This window comes from Citrus clementina, unplaced genomic scaffold (genome assembly GCF_000493195.1).
Source record: "Citrus clementina cultivar Clemenules unplaced genomic scaffold, Citrus_clementina_v1.0 scaffold_7, whole genome shotgun sequence".
Classification (NCBI taxonomy): domain Eukaryota; kingdom Viridiplantae; phylum Streptophyta; class Magnoliopsida; order Sapindales; family Rutaceae; genus Citrus; species Citrus x clementina.
Window position 1 is genome coordinate 4,225,122 of NW_006262075.1, and position 16,521 is coordinate 4,241,642.

Consider the following 16,521-nt stretch of genomic DNA (forward strand, 5'->3'; position numbering starts at 1 on the left):
TTTTTTCTTTTTCATGGGCCATAAGTTACTCTTATTATAATTGAGGGAGCTAGCTAAGTTACAGATTCTGTAACATACAGATCCAACTTAGCCAGCTCCTGATTGGTTAGCTAGCTACCAAACAAAAACAATTGCATGCTTTTTCTCCATATGCAGGACAGGTGTGGTGCATGCATTGGGTGCGTATGTTACAGAATCTGTAAGGTAGACAGGTCCTATAATTGAGTAGATCCTTTAAAAAGGTAACTAAAAATGAAAAGTGAACTCTTTTGAAAGGGCTGTAAATCACTCTTCAGGAGTTCTTTATTTGAAATTCAAATCTGATTTCTTTTTTTTTTAGAAGAAAGTAAACTTTTTCATTTAAAACAACACTAAACCAGAACATTTATCACCTCTGCTGGAATATGGTTTAACCAGACAGCAGGCGTATTTACTCCCACAGCAAATTTTGCTAGGGAATGAGCACAAACATTACATGTTCTAGGGATATGATTGACAATTACATTACAAAATTCTCTTTTTTGGTTTTAGATCTCTTCAATTATCCACCATAGTCCTGTTTTGTTGCTCTTTGTGTTGTTTACTAACTCAACCACTTTTGGGCAATCTGACTCTATGATCAAAGTGGAAAGAGCTGCCCTTTTAGCTAGCTTTAATCCCCATTCAATGGCTTCAGCTTCTGCATAGCTGACATGCTCCTTCATACCAGTTTGCATGATGCCTGCAGCTACAAAATTATTCTCTGAGTCTCTTATTACAGCTCCTAGGCCTGCCATTTGACTCTTGCTGTTTATGACTGCATCCACGTTAACTTTGAAAACATTCTTCAAATCTAATTTCTTGAATATATATATATAATCTTACGAACAAACCCATATTGTGAAATTGTGAGCGTGAAGATTATTAGTCTTTTATATATACACACACATACATTAATATATTACACTTAAAATATTATTAATGTTCATATTAAAAAATTATTAACATTATTTTCTTTAATAAATTCAGTATAGTACTTTTCAAATTTCTATCCCACATAATATCTACTTATATTATTATGATAAAAATCTACTCATATTCAATTTAACTTAGAAAAAAAAAATCCCAACAATGATTAGAAAGCTTTGAATAAATGAGTTGTGCCAATGGGATGAGACAACTTCGCCCATGCAAAGACAACTAAAATAACATTATCTTATGCAATATATTTTTTTTTTTGACAAATATCTTATGCAATATTTGATGATGACATCACGGGAGGGTATTTGAGACTAATTCTGAAATAGTGTGTGCATCTTCGGCATTGAGCCAAAATCTCAGCGGCACACGTAAAATATTAGCCAAAACCTCTAAGCGGACGGATAGTGTACTTAGCTTTGCTTGCCAAACCCAAACATACTAACTAATAACAACGATTTCAGTAGTTGGTTGGTGGACATGGAAGCACAGCCAGCTCCTCTTCAACTGCCGGCTCCGGCGCAAGCACAATTCGAACCCAACATGGAAAAGATCAAACAGAAACTCCTCAAACACGGCGTATTTCCGACGCCCAAAATCCTCAGGAGCATCCGCAAAAAGGAAATCCAGAAACACAATCGGAAGCAAGCCAAAATCCAGTCCCAAGCACAACTCTCACCGTCCCAGCAACAGGCTCTTGCCGAAGAACAACATTTCCAGACCCTTAAACGCGAGTTCAAGATGTTCCGCAGAGCCGTAGCTGCAAAATCCGGTGACCCGTTAGTTGGAAAGCCGTGGGAGAGGATTGAGAGACTCAAGTTCAGGCAACTTGCCTCTGAGAGTAAAGAGTTTGCTGGAGACAACTTGAAGAGAGAGAATTTGAGAGAGTTGAAGGAGATGTTCGAGAAAGATTTGAATTGGGTTCTCGATGATGATGTACAACTGGGATCTGATTATTTTGCCAAAAATGTGGAGTGGCACCCGGAAAAACGGTGGCGTAGCGAGGCAGAGGCAATTCGAGTTCTTGTTGATAGGTTTGGAGTTTTGATTCTCATTTATTCGATTGGCTTGTATTTTTCCCCTTTTTTTTTTCTCTCATTTGTTGATGGTGTTGTTAGGTTGAGTGAAAGGGAGATGACTGCGAAGAACTGGAAGTTCGTGAGGATAATGAACCAGTCAGGATTGATGTTTACGGAGGGTCAGATGCTAAAGCTATTGAAAGGGCTAGGAGATAAGGGAAGTTGGAGACAGGCAATGTCGGTTCTTGACTGGGTTTATGGACTTAAGGATAAGAGAGATTTAAAGAGCAGGTAAATTTGTTTATATTTTGGTTTTGTAACTATTTGTTGGTTGCACTACTTTGCCATATTGTGAATTGTTGATGAAGACCCTGCCCGAGCTTAACCATAACTTCAAAATTTAATACAGCAGAAATGTGGATTTTTCAAACACAATCACTCTGACCTACCTTTAATTTGAGAGAATCTAGCTTTTTTGTTAAGGCATAGTTGCATGGAATGGGGTATGGACTTGCATGATGGCAGATAATGAATTACTTTTACCAACCTGGATATTTGTTATGGTGTAAATATTTATCTTTGACAAACACAAAAATTTTGTCAATTCTTTATAAGTGAAGACTAAACTGCTTTGTAGGTTTGTTTACACAAAACTTTTGGCAATTCTTGGGAAGGCAGGGAGGCCCCACGAAGCTCTTCGCATTTTCAATCTGATGCTTGTAATATTCCACTTTTTTTGTTACTTCATGAATCTCTCTCTTTTTTTAAGAATTCATATGCTGTCACTGGATTGAATCTTATGACTCTTACACTCATGTCATTCAGGAAGATTGCAATTTATATCCTGACATAGCTGCATATCACAGCGTTGCTGTTACACTCGGTCAAGTTGGTCTTCTCAAAGAACTGGTTAAATTAATTGAGCGCATGAGGCAGAAACCTTCCAAACGAATAAAAAATATGTGCCGCAAGAATTGGGATCCAGTCCTTGAACCTGATCTTGTTGTATATAATGCTGTATGGAAGCATTACAATGTTTGTGACGCATATTAACTTTTTGCTGACTTCTATAATTTTCATGTTCATTTAACTACTTCTCTGCTAAATCTCTCTAGGTTCTGAATGCTTGTGTTCCATCCCATCAGTGGAAGGGTGTATTTTGGGTGTTCAAGCAGTTGAGAAAGAGTGGACTGAAACCTAGCGCAGCAACATATGGACTTGCAATGGAAGTAAGTACTCAATGATGATGTTATGGACATGCAATGTTCCAAAAGTTATTTTCAGACATCTCCACTCCAAAGTAATCGATACAGTTTCTTTCAGAGGATCAAGACATAAAAAGTAGAATGACCATAAAGGGATGTCATATTGTGAATTCTTCTGCCCATCATTTTGTATCAGTTGTCTTGCCAGTAAACCTTTTCTGATCCTGCAAAGTTGCCAGATAGTGGTTCAAATAAGATTCCTAAACAGTTTGTGCTGGGCATGTGTATATAAGATATTATAAACGTTCAATATCTTTTACCAAAAGCTTGAATCAAACTGTGGTTGGTGACTGGAAAGAACTTAATTTGTGAAATTTGTTTATCCTCAAACTATATTTGTATTCAAGTCTTACAGGAGGTGCTTATTGAAAGGTAATGCTGCAATCTGGAAAATATGACCTTGTGCACGAGTTCTTCAGGAAAATGGCAAAAAGTGGAGAGGCCATTGGCGCACTTACTTATAAAGGTAGTTCTCCTTTATGAGCAACATTGATATTATATTCTACTGGTTTTACCTATTTGATTTGTGGTTTTACAGTTCTTGTCAGAGCTTTTTGGGAGGAAGGTAAAATTAACGAAGCTGTGGCAGCAGTCAGGAACATGGAACAAAGGGGAGTAGTTGGAACAGCCAGTGTGTACTATGAGCTGGCTTGCTGCCTTTGCAACAATGGAAGGTGGCAGGACGCTATGTTGGTGGTGAGTTTCTTTCTGCATAGAGCTTCAATCAATTGTTGTTGATATTTGAGTTCTTTGATAAGCATATAGCCTATATGCAAATAAAGTTCGATTGAGTATTACTATATGATATAATATCCTATAGGATACAGGATCCTTTTATGAGTATTACTCAGGCTTTAGTGAAATTGAATCTCTAAGTGCAGTCCTTTACCTTTCTTAAATCTTTTTCCTTCCAACTTTCTGTACGACATGTCTGCAGGTGGAGAAGATAAAAAGTCTTCGTCATAGTAAACCTTTGGAGATTACCTTCACTGGTCTGATCATATCTTCCATGGATGGAGGACATATCGATGACTGCATATCTATATTTCAGCATATGAAAGATCATTGTGAACCCAATATTGGGACTGTGAATGCCATGCTTAAAGTGTACAGCCGGAATGATATGTTTTCTAAAGCTAAAGAGTTATTTGAAGAAACTACGAGAGCCAATTCTAGTGGATACACTTTCCTGAGTGGCGATGGCACTCCCCTCAAACCTGATGAGTACACATATAGCTCAATGCTTGAAGCATCTGCTACTGCACACCAGTGGGAATACTTTGAGTATGTGTACAAGGGGATGGCTCTCTCGGGGTGTCAGCTAGATCAAACTAAACATGCATGGTTACTTGTGGAAGCTTCTAGAGCTGGAAAGGTGAGCTGTATTTTTCTTTTTATTTTAAAAATGTAGTTGTATTATCAGCTAGGTCCTGCTTAATTGTACTGAAATTCTTTGCCCCACCTGACCACCAAGGGGTCACAAGACTTTCTTTTCCCTGGATTTGATTTTCCTTGGTCAAATTCAACAGTTTGGCAATCGTGGCATGCTTTTAAACTATACAGATGGAAAACAAGAATAATTTCTTGATGGTTTCTTAGTTACATTAGTTATGCTGCACATGAATTTCCTTAAATAAGATATCTAACTGCAGTCATATACTTATGTGTGTGGGAGTATGAGCTTGGTGTTGGTTGATCTAATGACCTAATCATGAAATTATATGAAATTTTTTCTAGTTTGACATTTTTAACTACAGCTGATAGGCAGTTGTGATATTTTAAAAGCATATCAGCTTAGAGAAAGTGGCTTTAATGGCTATATGGTTGGAATTTGCCCTTTTTTTAACAGTCTGGAATTTCCATTTACTATTGTTATTATTGGTCATGGGGTCCTATCATTATTTGATGTGCTTAATGGAGATTGGATTACATGTAAATAAGCCTTTTTTTTTTTAATATAAATTGCAGTGTCATCTACTAGAGCATGCATTTGACTCACTCTTGGAGGCTGGAGAAATACCTCATCCTTTGTTCTTCACTGAAATGCTAATTCAAGCTATTGTTCAAAGTAACTATGAAAAGGCTGTTGCCCTCATTAATGCCATGGCTTATGCACCATTTCATATCACCGAAAGACAGTGGACAGAACTTTTCGAGAGTAACGAAGACAGGATAAGTCGGGATAAATTAGAGAAACTGTTGAATGCTCTCTGTAATTGTAATGCAGCATCATCTGAAATCACAGTCTCAAACTTGTCTAGGGCATTGCATGCTCTTTGCCGATCGGAAAAGGAGAGAGACTTATCAAGTTCTGCCCATTTTGGCAGTCAGGCGATAGATATTTCACCCTTGCATGGAATCCATGAGGCATTTGATGTTAAAGAAACAGAAAATGTGCCAAGTTCTGCTAGCATGATGTTCGAAAATGCTGACTTGGGCGCAGATCCTCTTCCACAAAAAACTGATGTTGCAGTTGATATAGATTCTATTAACCATTCTAGTTTGAGTAGACAGGCTGATGCCGATACAGAAATGTTCTCAAAGGCATTATCTTATATTCATAGCAATGACCGACCATCTAATTTGTGCATTGACATGGAGGGTTTAGCTGATGATTGGGCATCTAGTGAACACTCTGATTATCTAGATAAAGAGCTTGCAGCCCTTTACTTAAGCAAACAATCTCAAGATAATGATGTGGTAGGTCTTCAAAAGTCGATGAACAGAGTTGTTGGATCTCAGAGATCGGAGTTGCCATCTGCAAGCGAAATTCTGGAAGCATGGAAGGAAAGCCGAGAAAAGGATGGGATATTCTTTCCCTTCGAACATGGCAAGAAATCACTTTAAGTTGCTTTTATGGATTTGGATCCCTTCATTTGCTTTTATGGATTTGGATCAAGTCATTGTTATGTCATTTACCATGTTTTTCTTTGTACTAAAACAAGTATCGATGATGTATATAAATGGGTTATGTATATTCATATACAATTAATTTGGATTTCCCTTGGATCTGCTAGTCGTCTCTCATTGCCAATGCAATGCATCTTTTTCTTTTCTAAGAAATGGCAACTTGAATCTCATTTCCAATCCACGATTCTATATATAGGGAGTCATTCTATAAAATTTATAATTTTTAATATATTGAAATTTGTGTTTTTTTTTTACATTTTAATAACACTTCACTTTTAACAAAGTAATGAAGGACTAGTGTGTGTATTTGAAAAAAGGGTCATGTTAAGTTACAGTCCATACAAAAACATGTGTGACCCACTGTCAAGCATGCTTTTGTATGGGCTATATCCTTTCTTAGCAATCATTTAGTTATAATTTGAGTATTACAAAAGTTAACTCTCCTTTACTCAGTGAACTTTTAGGTGTAAAAGTTATAGGACTCTTATAAAGATAAATTATTTGTAATATTATTAGTTTATTTCACAATTTTGTTTCATTATTTCATTGAAATGTCTATCAAAAATAAGTTTTGTCATTAAGGCTGGTGTTGTAATTTTCATTTAGTTTTTGCACTAAGGTTATAGTTGTAAACTTCATAGAGGAGTGTTTCTAGACCTCTATGGGGCTTGAAAAGCATTGGTCATCAGATATTATATTGATTAGAACCGTTATTATATCTTTCTTTTTTTTTTTAAATAAACTTTATTTTAGGTATCAGTAACTCATAAATGATAGGACAAATATTATAGAAGTCTTTCATTCATATAAGAAAATCATAGCAATTAAAGCCTTATTTAATACTAAGGTATAAGGTATTGTAATTTTTAAATTATAACTGTTGAAAAAAAAAACTGTAGGTATGAAATAAAAATCTATAATATATAGTAAATATAAATTTTTTAAACAATAATTTTAATAAAATTAATAAAAAAATATAATAGATTTTTCATTACACAAATATAAAATCAAATCAACTTAACTTATAAATTATAGCAGCGGGTGTTTACCAAATATTTTATTACTGTATCTATGTCCAACTTCAATCCCAAATAAAACTTAAATATAAAAATTAGTTAATGCATCTACCACCTGATTAGAAGCGCTCGATATATTATATAATTTAAAATCATATTTTGGTAAAAGAAATTGTTGCACCTCAAGGATAATCCAAAATAGCTCAGTACATGTAATTCGCTGTCTTAAAACGAACTGAGTAATGAGCAATGAATCCAACTCCATTATTGACGGAGATGAATCAATCTCACAAGCAAGTCACAAACCAAAGCGTAAGGCTTCTGCCTCAGCAATATCAACTTCATCAAATAGACACCTACCTCAACTCCAACCTATATCAACCCTAACAACCAATGCACCACAAACCATCATTCCACATTGAACATCTACCGGAGCATCAGTATTAAGCTTGAAAGTGGGACTCAAACCTCGCCGGAGAAAATAAATTCAAAAAATTTAAGAGAAATTACTTAAGTTTCTATTTAACTCCCATTAAAACTATTAGGATAGTCCCATTAGATCAATAAAAGTAGTCCCTTTATATTCATAAACTCAAAGTTTAAACTTAAACTTTAGGAACTACAAAAATCTACCTTTTAATTAAAGAAGTGAAAACTCAAAATAAACCCATATAAATGATTTTACTGTAATTTACTATTTTCTTAAAAATCTAATTTTCACACCTTATTATTATATAAGTTAGTTTTCGATAAATTTTTTTTCTGAATCTTCCACTAACTGCTAAGCACCAGAACCCAAATTCAAATCATCCAAATTACTGCCGCCCACAAGGCCACAAGTTATAACGGCTCACATGAACAGAATCCTCTAAAACCTCTCCGCGAGCCACGACACAAGGAGGAGACGAGGCAACCCCATCGTGTAAGAGTAAGATCCGATTTCTGTCACTCCAAATACTCCACGTAACTAAGATCAGCAACTGTAACTCTTTGATGGGAGGTAAATCGAAAAAAATTCAAAAGCAGCCTAAAGACAGACCCAATGCGCCGAAGACGCTACATTTACAAAGGGTGTCAATAGCCACACCTCATGAGCATGCTCAGAATAAAACAAAGCATGTAAAGAAGTCTCACCTGGCTCATCTCATAGCTTACGCATTGATTCTAAAACAATTTTCTTTACCATCAATTTCAGCATCGTGGGAAGCAAGTGAAAGAGAGCACTCCATGAAAAACTGTTACTACGCTTGATCTTAGCGGAAAGGTCGAGAAAGATATGAATTATCCAAATACTTTGGCTGCTTTTTATTCAATCCCCCGGTTAAATATCAGGCGCACGCCGATAAATTCCGCCAAGGAGCATTCCTTATCTTTGGTTACTCTCATCGTGCTTATCACTGGCTTATGCATTCTGCCCGCCCTTCATTTTACCATTATAAATAAGAGAAAGTACTTAAAAAATAAGCTATACTAATGGGACATGTGTTGAGATTATTCAGTGTGTAGGGCTTCTAATGGGGATAGAATCTGCTAATTTAAATCTTGCTTTTCTTGAATCATTTTTGCCAACAACCTTCTTTTATTCATTCAAGTTTCTGCGGTAAACAGCAGATAAGATTTGATGAAAGAGAGAGAGAGAGAGCACTTTACAAACCCCAAAAGCCAATAATTAGGAATAAATTATCTAATATAATACACTACATGCAACTCAGAACTCAGAACTCAGAAGGGAAAAAAATCATTAACAAACAGCAAAGCAAGTTTGAATGATGAAAACTTCCATTAACACCCCAGAAATGCATCCTTCTGAAATTATATCACAGACATCCACAAAGAAAGAAGAAGAAAAGGGATAAGTAAAAATAAGTCCTCTCAGCTCTTTGACTTTGAATGTTTGACAAGCCAATCAATTACGGAGTCAATGTTGGTCGAGTTCTTGCATGAGATCATAAAGCAGCAAACTTCTCTGTCGGTGATGGATTTTAGTCCCCTGCAAAGCATCAATCCTCTTTTAGCACTAAGATAATGCCTACTTCATAAGAGATGTAATCATTTCATCTACAGCATTCACAATAAATGGGTGCTCTTTATTGTTTCACTAAAAAATTCTCATTAGAAAAGTAAAATGTCTCACATTTCATCAGTTAAAGCCTGTTTAGATAGAGCTCCGGGTTTGTCAATCTTGTTCCCTAGCACCAGTAAAGGGATACCACTAAGTGAGGGTTTGTTCAGCAAATCATGAAGTTCACTTCTTGAAATGCTCAGGTTGTCAGGATCAGCAGCATCAACCACATAACTGCAGGAGAGATCAGTTAATATAACTTGCTAAGCCTACACAAAACTAAATATTCCTCCATATATGATTGCTGAATTTATTTATAGAGAACTCATTCATATATTATTGAAAACACGGCTTTGTCAAGAAAGAGAGCTGTGATTGATATTAATAGATAAAGGTTCAATTTATCAAGAAATCAGTTTTTAATAGGAAAAACAACAAAAGATAATATTTTATCTTCAGGTTCAATGTATTAGAATAGCATTTTACTAAATCTATTAACAGAAATTGGTGACCACGCAATTTTATTTACTAGGAACTATTAACTACTTACAAAGTTCGGTAACTTTCAACCACATATTCAGAAATAATCATATACTCACCTTCATGGTATTCCTATAACAAGCGCAGCACATAATATTCCCTCATAAAATTTTGACCATACACATTTTTCTGTTCAAGTGAAAATATTTTCATTTCTCGCAAACATAAGCCACAGTTTCTAGAGTTTAATGTTCTAACCAAGTAATTCTTTCACCCGATCTCCTGAGTTTTCATGAATAAACTAGTGCTACTGACAAATACCAATTTTCCGTAAAAGTTACAGAAAAAGCAAACCAGTCAACCATTAATAACCAGCAAGAGATGATTTTGGTTTAGAGGAAGCATTCAAAAAATTAATATTGAGAGAGAGTATAAAAGATTCTTAAAAGAACATGAACAAGGTACTCGAATTTGACAATATAAAACATGAACTTGTCATCCTGACTGATAATAACTCAAAAAGATTAATGAAATACCATAGATGTTCAAGTAACTATGCATAAATAGACTTTAACGCTGCCACAAGTTTAGCGAAAAGAAAAGGGAACTAACATGAAGCCTAAAAATTGAGCAGCAATAGCATTTGGAGATAAAACCAAAAAATGGCTATAAAGAAGGTTTGGCTGATATAGTTAGTTTACCAAATTTGCAAAGTAGATGCTTGGAGAGACTATTAGACAATTACAAGTGAAAGTAGGTCCTTACACAATAGCAGAAACTGCCCGGCAATACCGCTCCCACATACTGCGGAATCTAGGTTGACCTCCAAGATCCCAAAGCTTAATTGTAACATTTCCTTTTGTCACTTTCCTCATGTTGAATCCGACCTGAAAATCATGCCATTAATATATTGATTTGACCATAAAGAGATCACGGTGCACCAGAATTAAATGGTGGAAAATATTCTCTTTTGTGAAGGTAAAAATCAAGCACAATTTTCTTGAAAGATACAACTCACCGTAGGGATCATGTCCTCGCTATATCCACCAGTCTGAAAAGGAGATAAGCAAACAAATTTTCAGCATATCAAACCGAAGTAGTGGACAAAAAGAAACTCATACTCGCACATCATTCCCTAATAATGCACTTACAGCAACAACATTTACAAGTGAGGTCTTTCCAGCATTCTGAAGTCCAATCAGGGACAGCTCCATTTCCTGTTTAAAAAAGAGGCTGCAGACACATATGAAGTGAAGTGAGCTGATGCAATATAAAGGATTAAGGTTAACTGGATGGAGCAAGTCAAACAAAAAATGGGCCTTTTGTCAAAACACTAGATCAATTGAAGGGACAACCAATAAGCTTTATTCAAATTTAGTATATTAGAAGTGCTCACTTAAGAAAAAAAATTAATAATAATAATAATAATAACAATAATCAATTTTCACCTCAGTAAAAGCCATATATATAACAAAAGAATACAAAGTGAGGCCGCCACTCGCAAAGCTATGAAAATCGTAAATAAGCACCATTAACACTTGAGTAAAGAACATTAATCCCAGAAAATAAAATATTGAAATGCCTAAAAGAGAAACCAGTATCTTGTCGGTTCATTGCTTCATTTGAATATCATGCATATTTTATTTTTCTCCCCTTCCGATTCCTCCTGATGCATTGATATGCATTAAATTGACTTCTTAACTCATAACCACAAAAAATTTAGAATCCCACTTATGCATTAAACAAGTACACGTTCATACCAATTCTATAGATGTAATTAACTCTGTAGCAGGATTCACCACTAGAAAGCCCAATAAGCATGTTTTATAGAATTCAGAAGAAAGAATTGAAATTCTTTTAACTTTTTTTCCTTGAATAGATAAATTCAAGAAGAAATTAACCATCTGTACCAGTGCTGATATTTTCTTACTTGAAAAATGCAGACTTTTGGAAGAAAAAGGCTAAAAACTAATGTTTTGACAACCATATGCACCAGAATTAATCGGGAAAAGACCATGACAGTCCATTAGAAATAACAGAATTGGCTCCCATTAACTATTGCCAAAATAGTTCCTTACATCTGCACACAACATATGTAAGCCAAAACTAATTCACCCAGAACAGAGTATTGAACTTTGTGTCCTCCAACAAGGTGACAGTTTTATCTAGGTGATATTAACGGAACACACAAAAATCTCCAATAAGCTTCCACTGTCACAACACTCGAACCCTTAAAAATATTTCACCATCGATCGGAATAAGCAATGTGAAGTCTTTATCACTTTAGACCAACATAAACAGGAGCTATTTATGAGAGACAAACAGTTCCAAACATGTTTAACATACAGAAAATCTGATTCAGTATCACAGAATAAAACACGGGCAAATCCCTTTAGCTTGCATGGCACTAATTATCCTCCAGCAATGGAGCTGTTAATATGGACAAACCTTTTCAATATGAAGTCCTAATGGAACATTTTCTTGAGTAACTAAGAGGATACAAGAGGCACGTATCCTTAATCTTACACGTGTCAGTGGTTAAAGCAACCTGCCATATCAAATATCCATAACCTAGGCTTGCTAAATTTAGAATCCGCAAAATCAACAGTTCCAACATTATCTGTGGCTTACCGACTGCTGGAGCAATTGCTTTGATCCAAGATTTAGTAAATAATTAATCTTGTTAACTTCTTCCATAACACTTTTTGCTCATTAAGTCTGCTAATAACATGTTTATCTGGGAAACATGTTACCATATTCAATGCCTCAAGCTCTTTATTATGTTTCAATTCCTTTGCTTTCCGATGAGTATTATTTTACAAGTAGCAGTTGTGTTTAACAATCCTAGGAACAAACAAAGAAACAAAAAAAGAGCTTATTAATCAGCGGAAACAACCTAAAATTACCACCAAAGGCAAAGCTTCATCAAGCATTATATATATATTCCAAACCAGAATACAGATTCAAACAATTACAAAGAATAATTTATAAGCTTGAGCTTGTAAATTAAAGTCCAGCTTTAGTTTCCAATATCCTTATCCAATTCTCTTATATTTAAGTTGGCAATGCAATGAAACCGTTCACTAAGAGTTCACACGGACGAAACAAATCAAAATCTCTCATCATTCATCAATCAATCAAATATTTAGAAAGAGAAAATGCAAACCTGCGGAGCCAATTCAGAAAAGCTTCCCACAATCCCATTGATAATGATGATGGTGATGACGATGATCACAGAATCAGAAACCAATTGAGATCTAAGCCTTGAATTGACCCCCCACTGATGAAGCTTCCTCCTTCGCTTGCGTCTACTGATTTACCGTATTCGTACGTTCCCACAAACTGACCAAATATACGTAACTTGAATGAATATGGTAATTATTACAGCAAGCGAGAATTATGCAATTAAAATAGGGATTTGAATTGCCGTAATTAAGATCAATCCAAAATTAAAATTTTCGGCCCGTAATCCTGACCGTTGATTTCAGGGAGTTACAATTCTGACGCTGTTGATTGGATTTGGATATTCAATTAACGGTTCAGATTTTTCAGGCGGTGCCGCGAACCAATTAGGAGAAAAGATAGTGGTTTGTGAAAAGAAAGGTTGAGATCGCTCCACGCTCGTTTCTATTGTGTGACGCATACGAACCAATCAATGTGAATCTTTTAAGCGGGTGATGCTAAAACGCGATTGGTTACGAATGCTTAGGCGGGTCCATTAAGTTTTGAATGGCTGAAGCCAGGCGGCCGACCAGCTTTGCCAACTGTGTCATCACTTACATACAACGGTCTGATTAAACGGTATTGTCAAATGTCAAATTCTAAAATTTAATCAGTAAAATAATAGTAATAATAACAATAATAATAATATCTAATAAGTTCGTAGAATATAATATGGTCGAGTGAATAAATAATATTAATCGACTATGCTGGAGCAATATGGAAATAGTATATCACAACTCAGCATTATAATTTTTATAAATATAAATAATTATTATGTGTGCACATGTGTGGCGGGCTCTTATTAATAGAGCTACCATATAAAATGTACATGCCCAAGTTTATTTGTTATTTATTTATTTATTTTCTGATCGCTTTAATTGCTAAAACCACCTGGATATGCTTATACTAAAAACTGGAGTATACTTGTACTTAAATTAGGTACAGGGGATCATGCATGTGATTTATATTGACTACTGTTTCCTACCTTCCGACTGATGCAATGACTAACGAGGCGCTGTCCCACAATTCCCCCTATTATGCCAATTGCATTTAAAAGGCTTATTCTTCCACCTTCTTTCACAGGCGAGCATGATTTTAACACCCCTCTAAATTCCTTATAAAATCTCTCTATACTTAAAATTATCTAAATAATTAAAGAAAACTTAACTAATTTTTTATTTTAAAAAAAATTAATCAAACACTTAAATAAATTATTATTTTAAAAATTCCTTTTTACACTCACTCGATTTCGTACTTATATTTAAATTTTGAATTTAATTGACGATACTTTTTCTTAGAAACTTTTAAGAACTTAAAATTACGGAAATAAAAATTTATAAGAAAAAAATAATTTTAAATTTTAAGATTTATATGCATTTTACAAATAAATATTTTAAAAAAATATTTTTTTAGGATGATATTTATTAACAAGATGATTTATTTTAATTTATGTGTCAGTGTCATATAAATTTGACTGAAATATTTTGGAGAATAAAAATTTAAAGAGTCAGACTATAGCACCCCTCCAAAGTACTTTTGAAACCCTTTTTTCAATTATATTCCATTTAATACCAAAAGTAGCCTTTTTCTAAATAAACGCTATTTTCATGTATAAATCTTATAATTTTTAATAATTATCTCACTCTTTCAGTCTTAATAATTGCATTCTTCTCTTCAAACTTTCTTTATTATTTAATTTCTAAAAAAAAAATCTAAAAGAAAAAGTAAGAAAAACCTTATAAAATATTGAATATTTTATGGGTCCAACACAATTTTATCATACATATAAATTTTGGGTGCAACAATTAATTTGAGAATCCTTAAAAAGTTATTTGTAGTGCGATAAAATTTTATTTAATTTATTTTCTCACAATGTTGTATCCTAATTTTGTTGCTACATATATTACAAGAGTATTATTTTGTCTTAAAAAATTGATTCTTAAATTTAGATTATTTTAATGATTAAAAAAAATTTATAGATTGATTCTTAAATTCAAATTATTTTACTGATTACAAAAATTTATATTGTGCAAGTAAAATGAAATTCAAAAAAGAAAGAAAATATAAATGAGATTAATTCTATTTATATTTTTCCTTAAATATAATTATAATATCATAAGAATTTTATAAGAACAAAAAATGGGTGCCAATAATCCAACTCAAATTTAAAAAGGATATTATAAGGACTTTTGAACGGTGGTAAAAGCTCCACTCTTCCTACTTCCCACCCCAGGGCCAACCTCATGAGAACGAATGAAGTCACAGCAGATGTTCGGTAGGCAACTCATATGTAGCTGGGATCAACAATTTAGTCCCAATTCCCAATTCATTCGGAGAAGCTGAGAATGGGCCCAATATTTGCATCATTCAAAGATGCAATAACTACTTTTATGATCATTTCAATTTTATCTCCTTTCATTTTTATCTCTCTAAACTGCAAATTGATATCTTCATGAATTTCAATCAAGTAAATTAAATGTTCTTAAAATGAAAAAAAAAATCTCAATTTATACTTTTTTTTAAAGCAATTAGATAAAATCTCTTGCAACTAATAACAATAATAATAAAACTCTTGCCAATAACATCAATTTCAAAGCCTAAAACCAAAAAAAAAAAAAAAACAGTTTAGACGATTGCTTTGCTGCCGTGGCCGATTTTGGATAAACTTTGCTTGCTTTCAACGAGAAAATAAGAAAAGAAAATTATAGTGGCTGAGCGATTAGCGACCCCAAAAAAGAAAAAAGTTGAGCGATTATGCGTTTCCAAAACCAGCAAGATGTTTTCCTTTAGCAGCTTTAATGGGAGATTGTCAATTTCCGCTCTATAGTAATCAATATTTTACTGTTTTTATAATAGCCAAAAACTTTCCTGATAGTATAAGTTTACAATATTACTATTTTTTTCAACTACTCTTTCATTTATATTTATTATAAATTAAATAAATCACATGAATATAAATTAAATAAAAAATTAAGCATTAAAAATAAAAAATATATGTTTTGATATGAGAAAAAAATTAATAATAAATTTTTTTTCTTGTACTTATTTATTTTGTAAAAATTTTCTTATAATAAATATATAAGAAAGTTACTATAAAATGGTAAAAAAATTATTATAAGAAAACTTGAATGACAAATAAAAATTTATTATAAGATAAATAATAAAATATTTTTCCTATACTTTTTACATTTAATTTTTAAATATTACAAAATGTTTATTATAAGAAAATTTTTACAAAATAAATAAGTACAAGAAAAAAAATTTTATTATTAATTTTTTTGCTCATATCAAAACATATATTTCTTATTTTTAATATTTAATTTTTTATTTAGTTTCTATTCATGTAATTTATTTAATTTATAATAAATGCAAATAAAAGAGTAATTAAAAATAAGGGTAATATTGTAAACTTATGCTGTCAATGGATTTTTTAGCCATTATAAAAACAACATGAGGATAAATAGTTTATGTTAATTACTGTAGGGGAGAAAGTGGCAATTCCCCCAGCTTTAATTGTACTGAAGTTACATTGGAATTACATGGGGTGTACTGATAAAGATAATTTATTTTTAATATTTTAGTAGAGTTGA

General features: G+C 33.4%; 2 protein-coding genes across 3 annotated transcripts; one reads left to right on the forward strand and one right to left on the reverse strand.

Annotated features, from left to right (window-relative positions):
- The first annotated feature begins 1,290 nt into the window (after positions 1-1,290).
- On the forward strand, positions 1,291-6,233 carry LOC18035808 (pentatricopeptide repeat-containing protein At5g67570, chloroplastic). The gene is made up of 9 exons (XM_006426048.2): positions 1,291-1,991; positions 2,076-2,267; positions 2,614-2,695; positions 2,802-2,993; positions 3,092-3,205; positions 3,614-3,707; positions 3,780-3,937; positions 4,179-4,616; positions 5,210-6,233. Exons 1-9 carry the CDS (start codon positions 1,438-1,440, stop codon positions 6,086-6,088), a joined length of 2,703 nt encoding a protein of 900 aa, XP_006426111.1. The 5' UTR covers positions 1,291-1,437; the 3' UTR covers positions 6,089-6,233.
- A 2,662-nt stretch (positions 6,234-8,895) lies between these two features.
- LOC18035809 (ADP-ribosylation factor-like protein 8a) lies at positions 8,896-13,099 on the reverse strand. 2 transcript variants are annotated; one of them, XM_024181388.1, is made up of 7 exons: positions 12,876-13,099; positions 12,341-12,553; positions 10,861-10,942; positions 10,728-10,760; positions 10,475-10,596; positions 9,302-9,463; positions 8,896-9,157 (listed from the first exon to the last, which is right to left on the reverse strand). In XM_024181388.1, the coding sequence occupies exons 3-7, from the start codon at positions 10,921-10,923 to the stop codon at positions 9,040-9,042; spliced, it is 498 nt and encodes a 165-aa protein (XP_024037156.1). In that variant the 5' UTR covers positions 10,924-10,942; positions 12,341-12,553; positions 12,876-13,099; the 3' UTR covers positions 8,896-9,039. The 2 variants fall into 2 exon arrangements, with proteins under 2 accessions (XP_024037156.1, XP_006426112.1); XM_006426049.2 differs by lacking the exon at positions 12,341-12,553.
- Between the last annotated feature and the right edge of the window lie 3,422 nt (positions 13,100-16,521).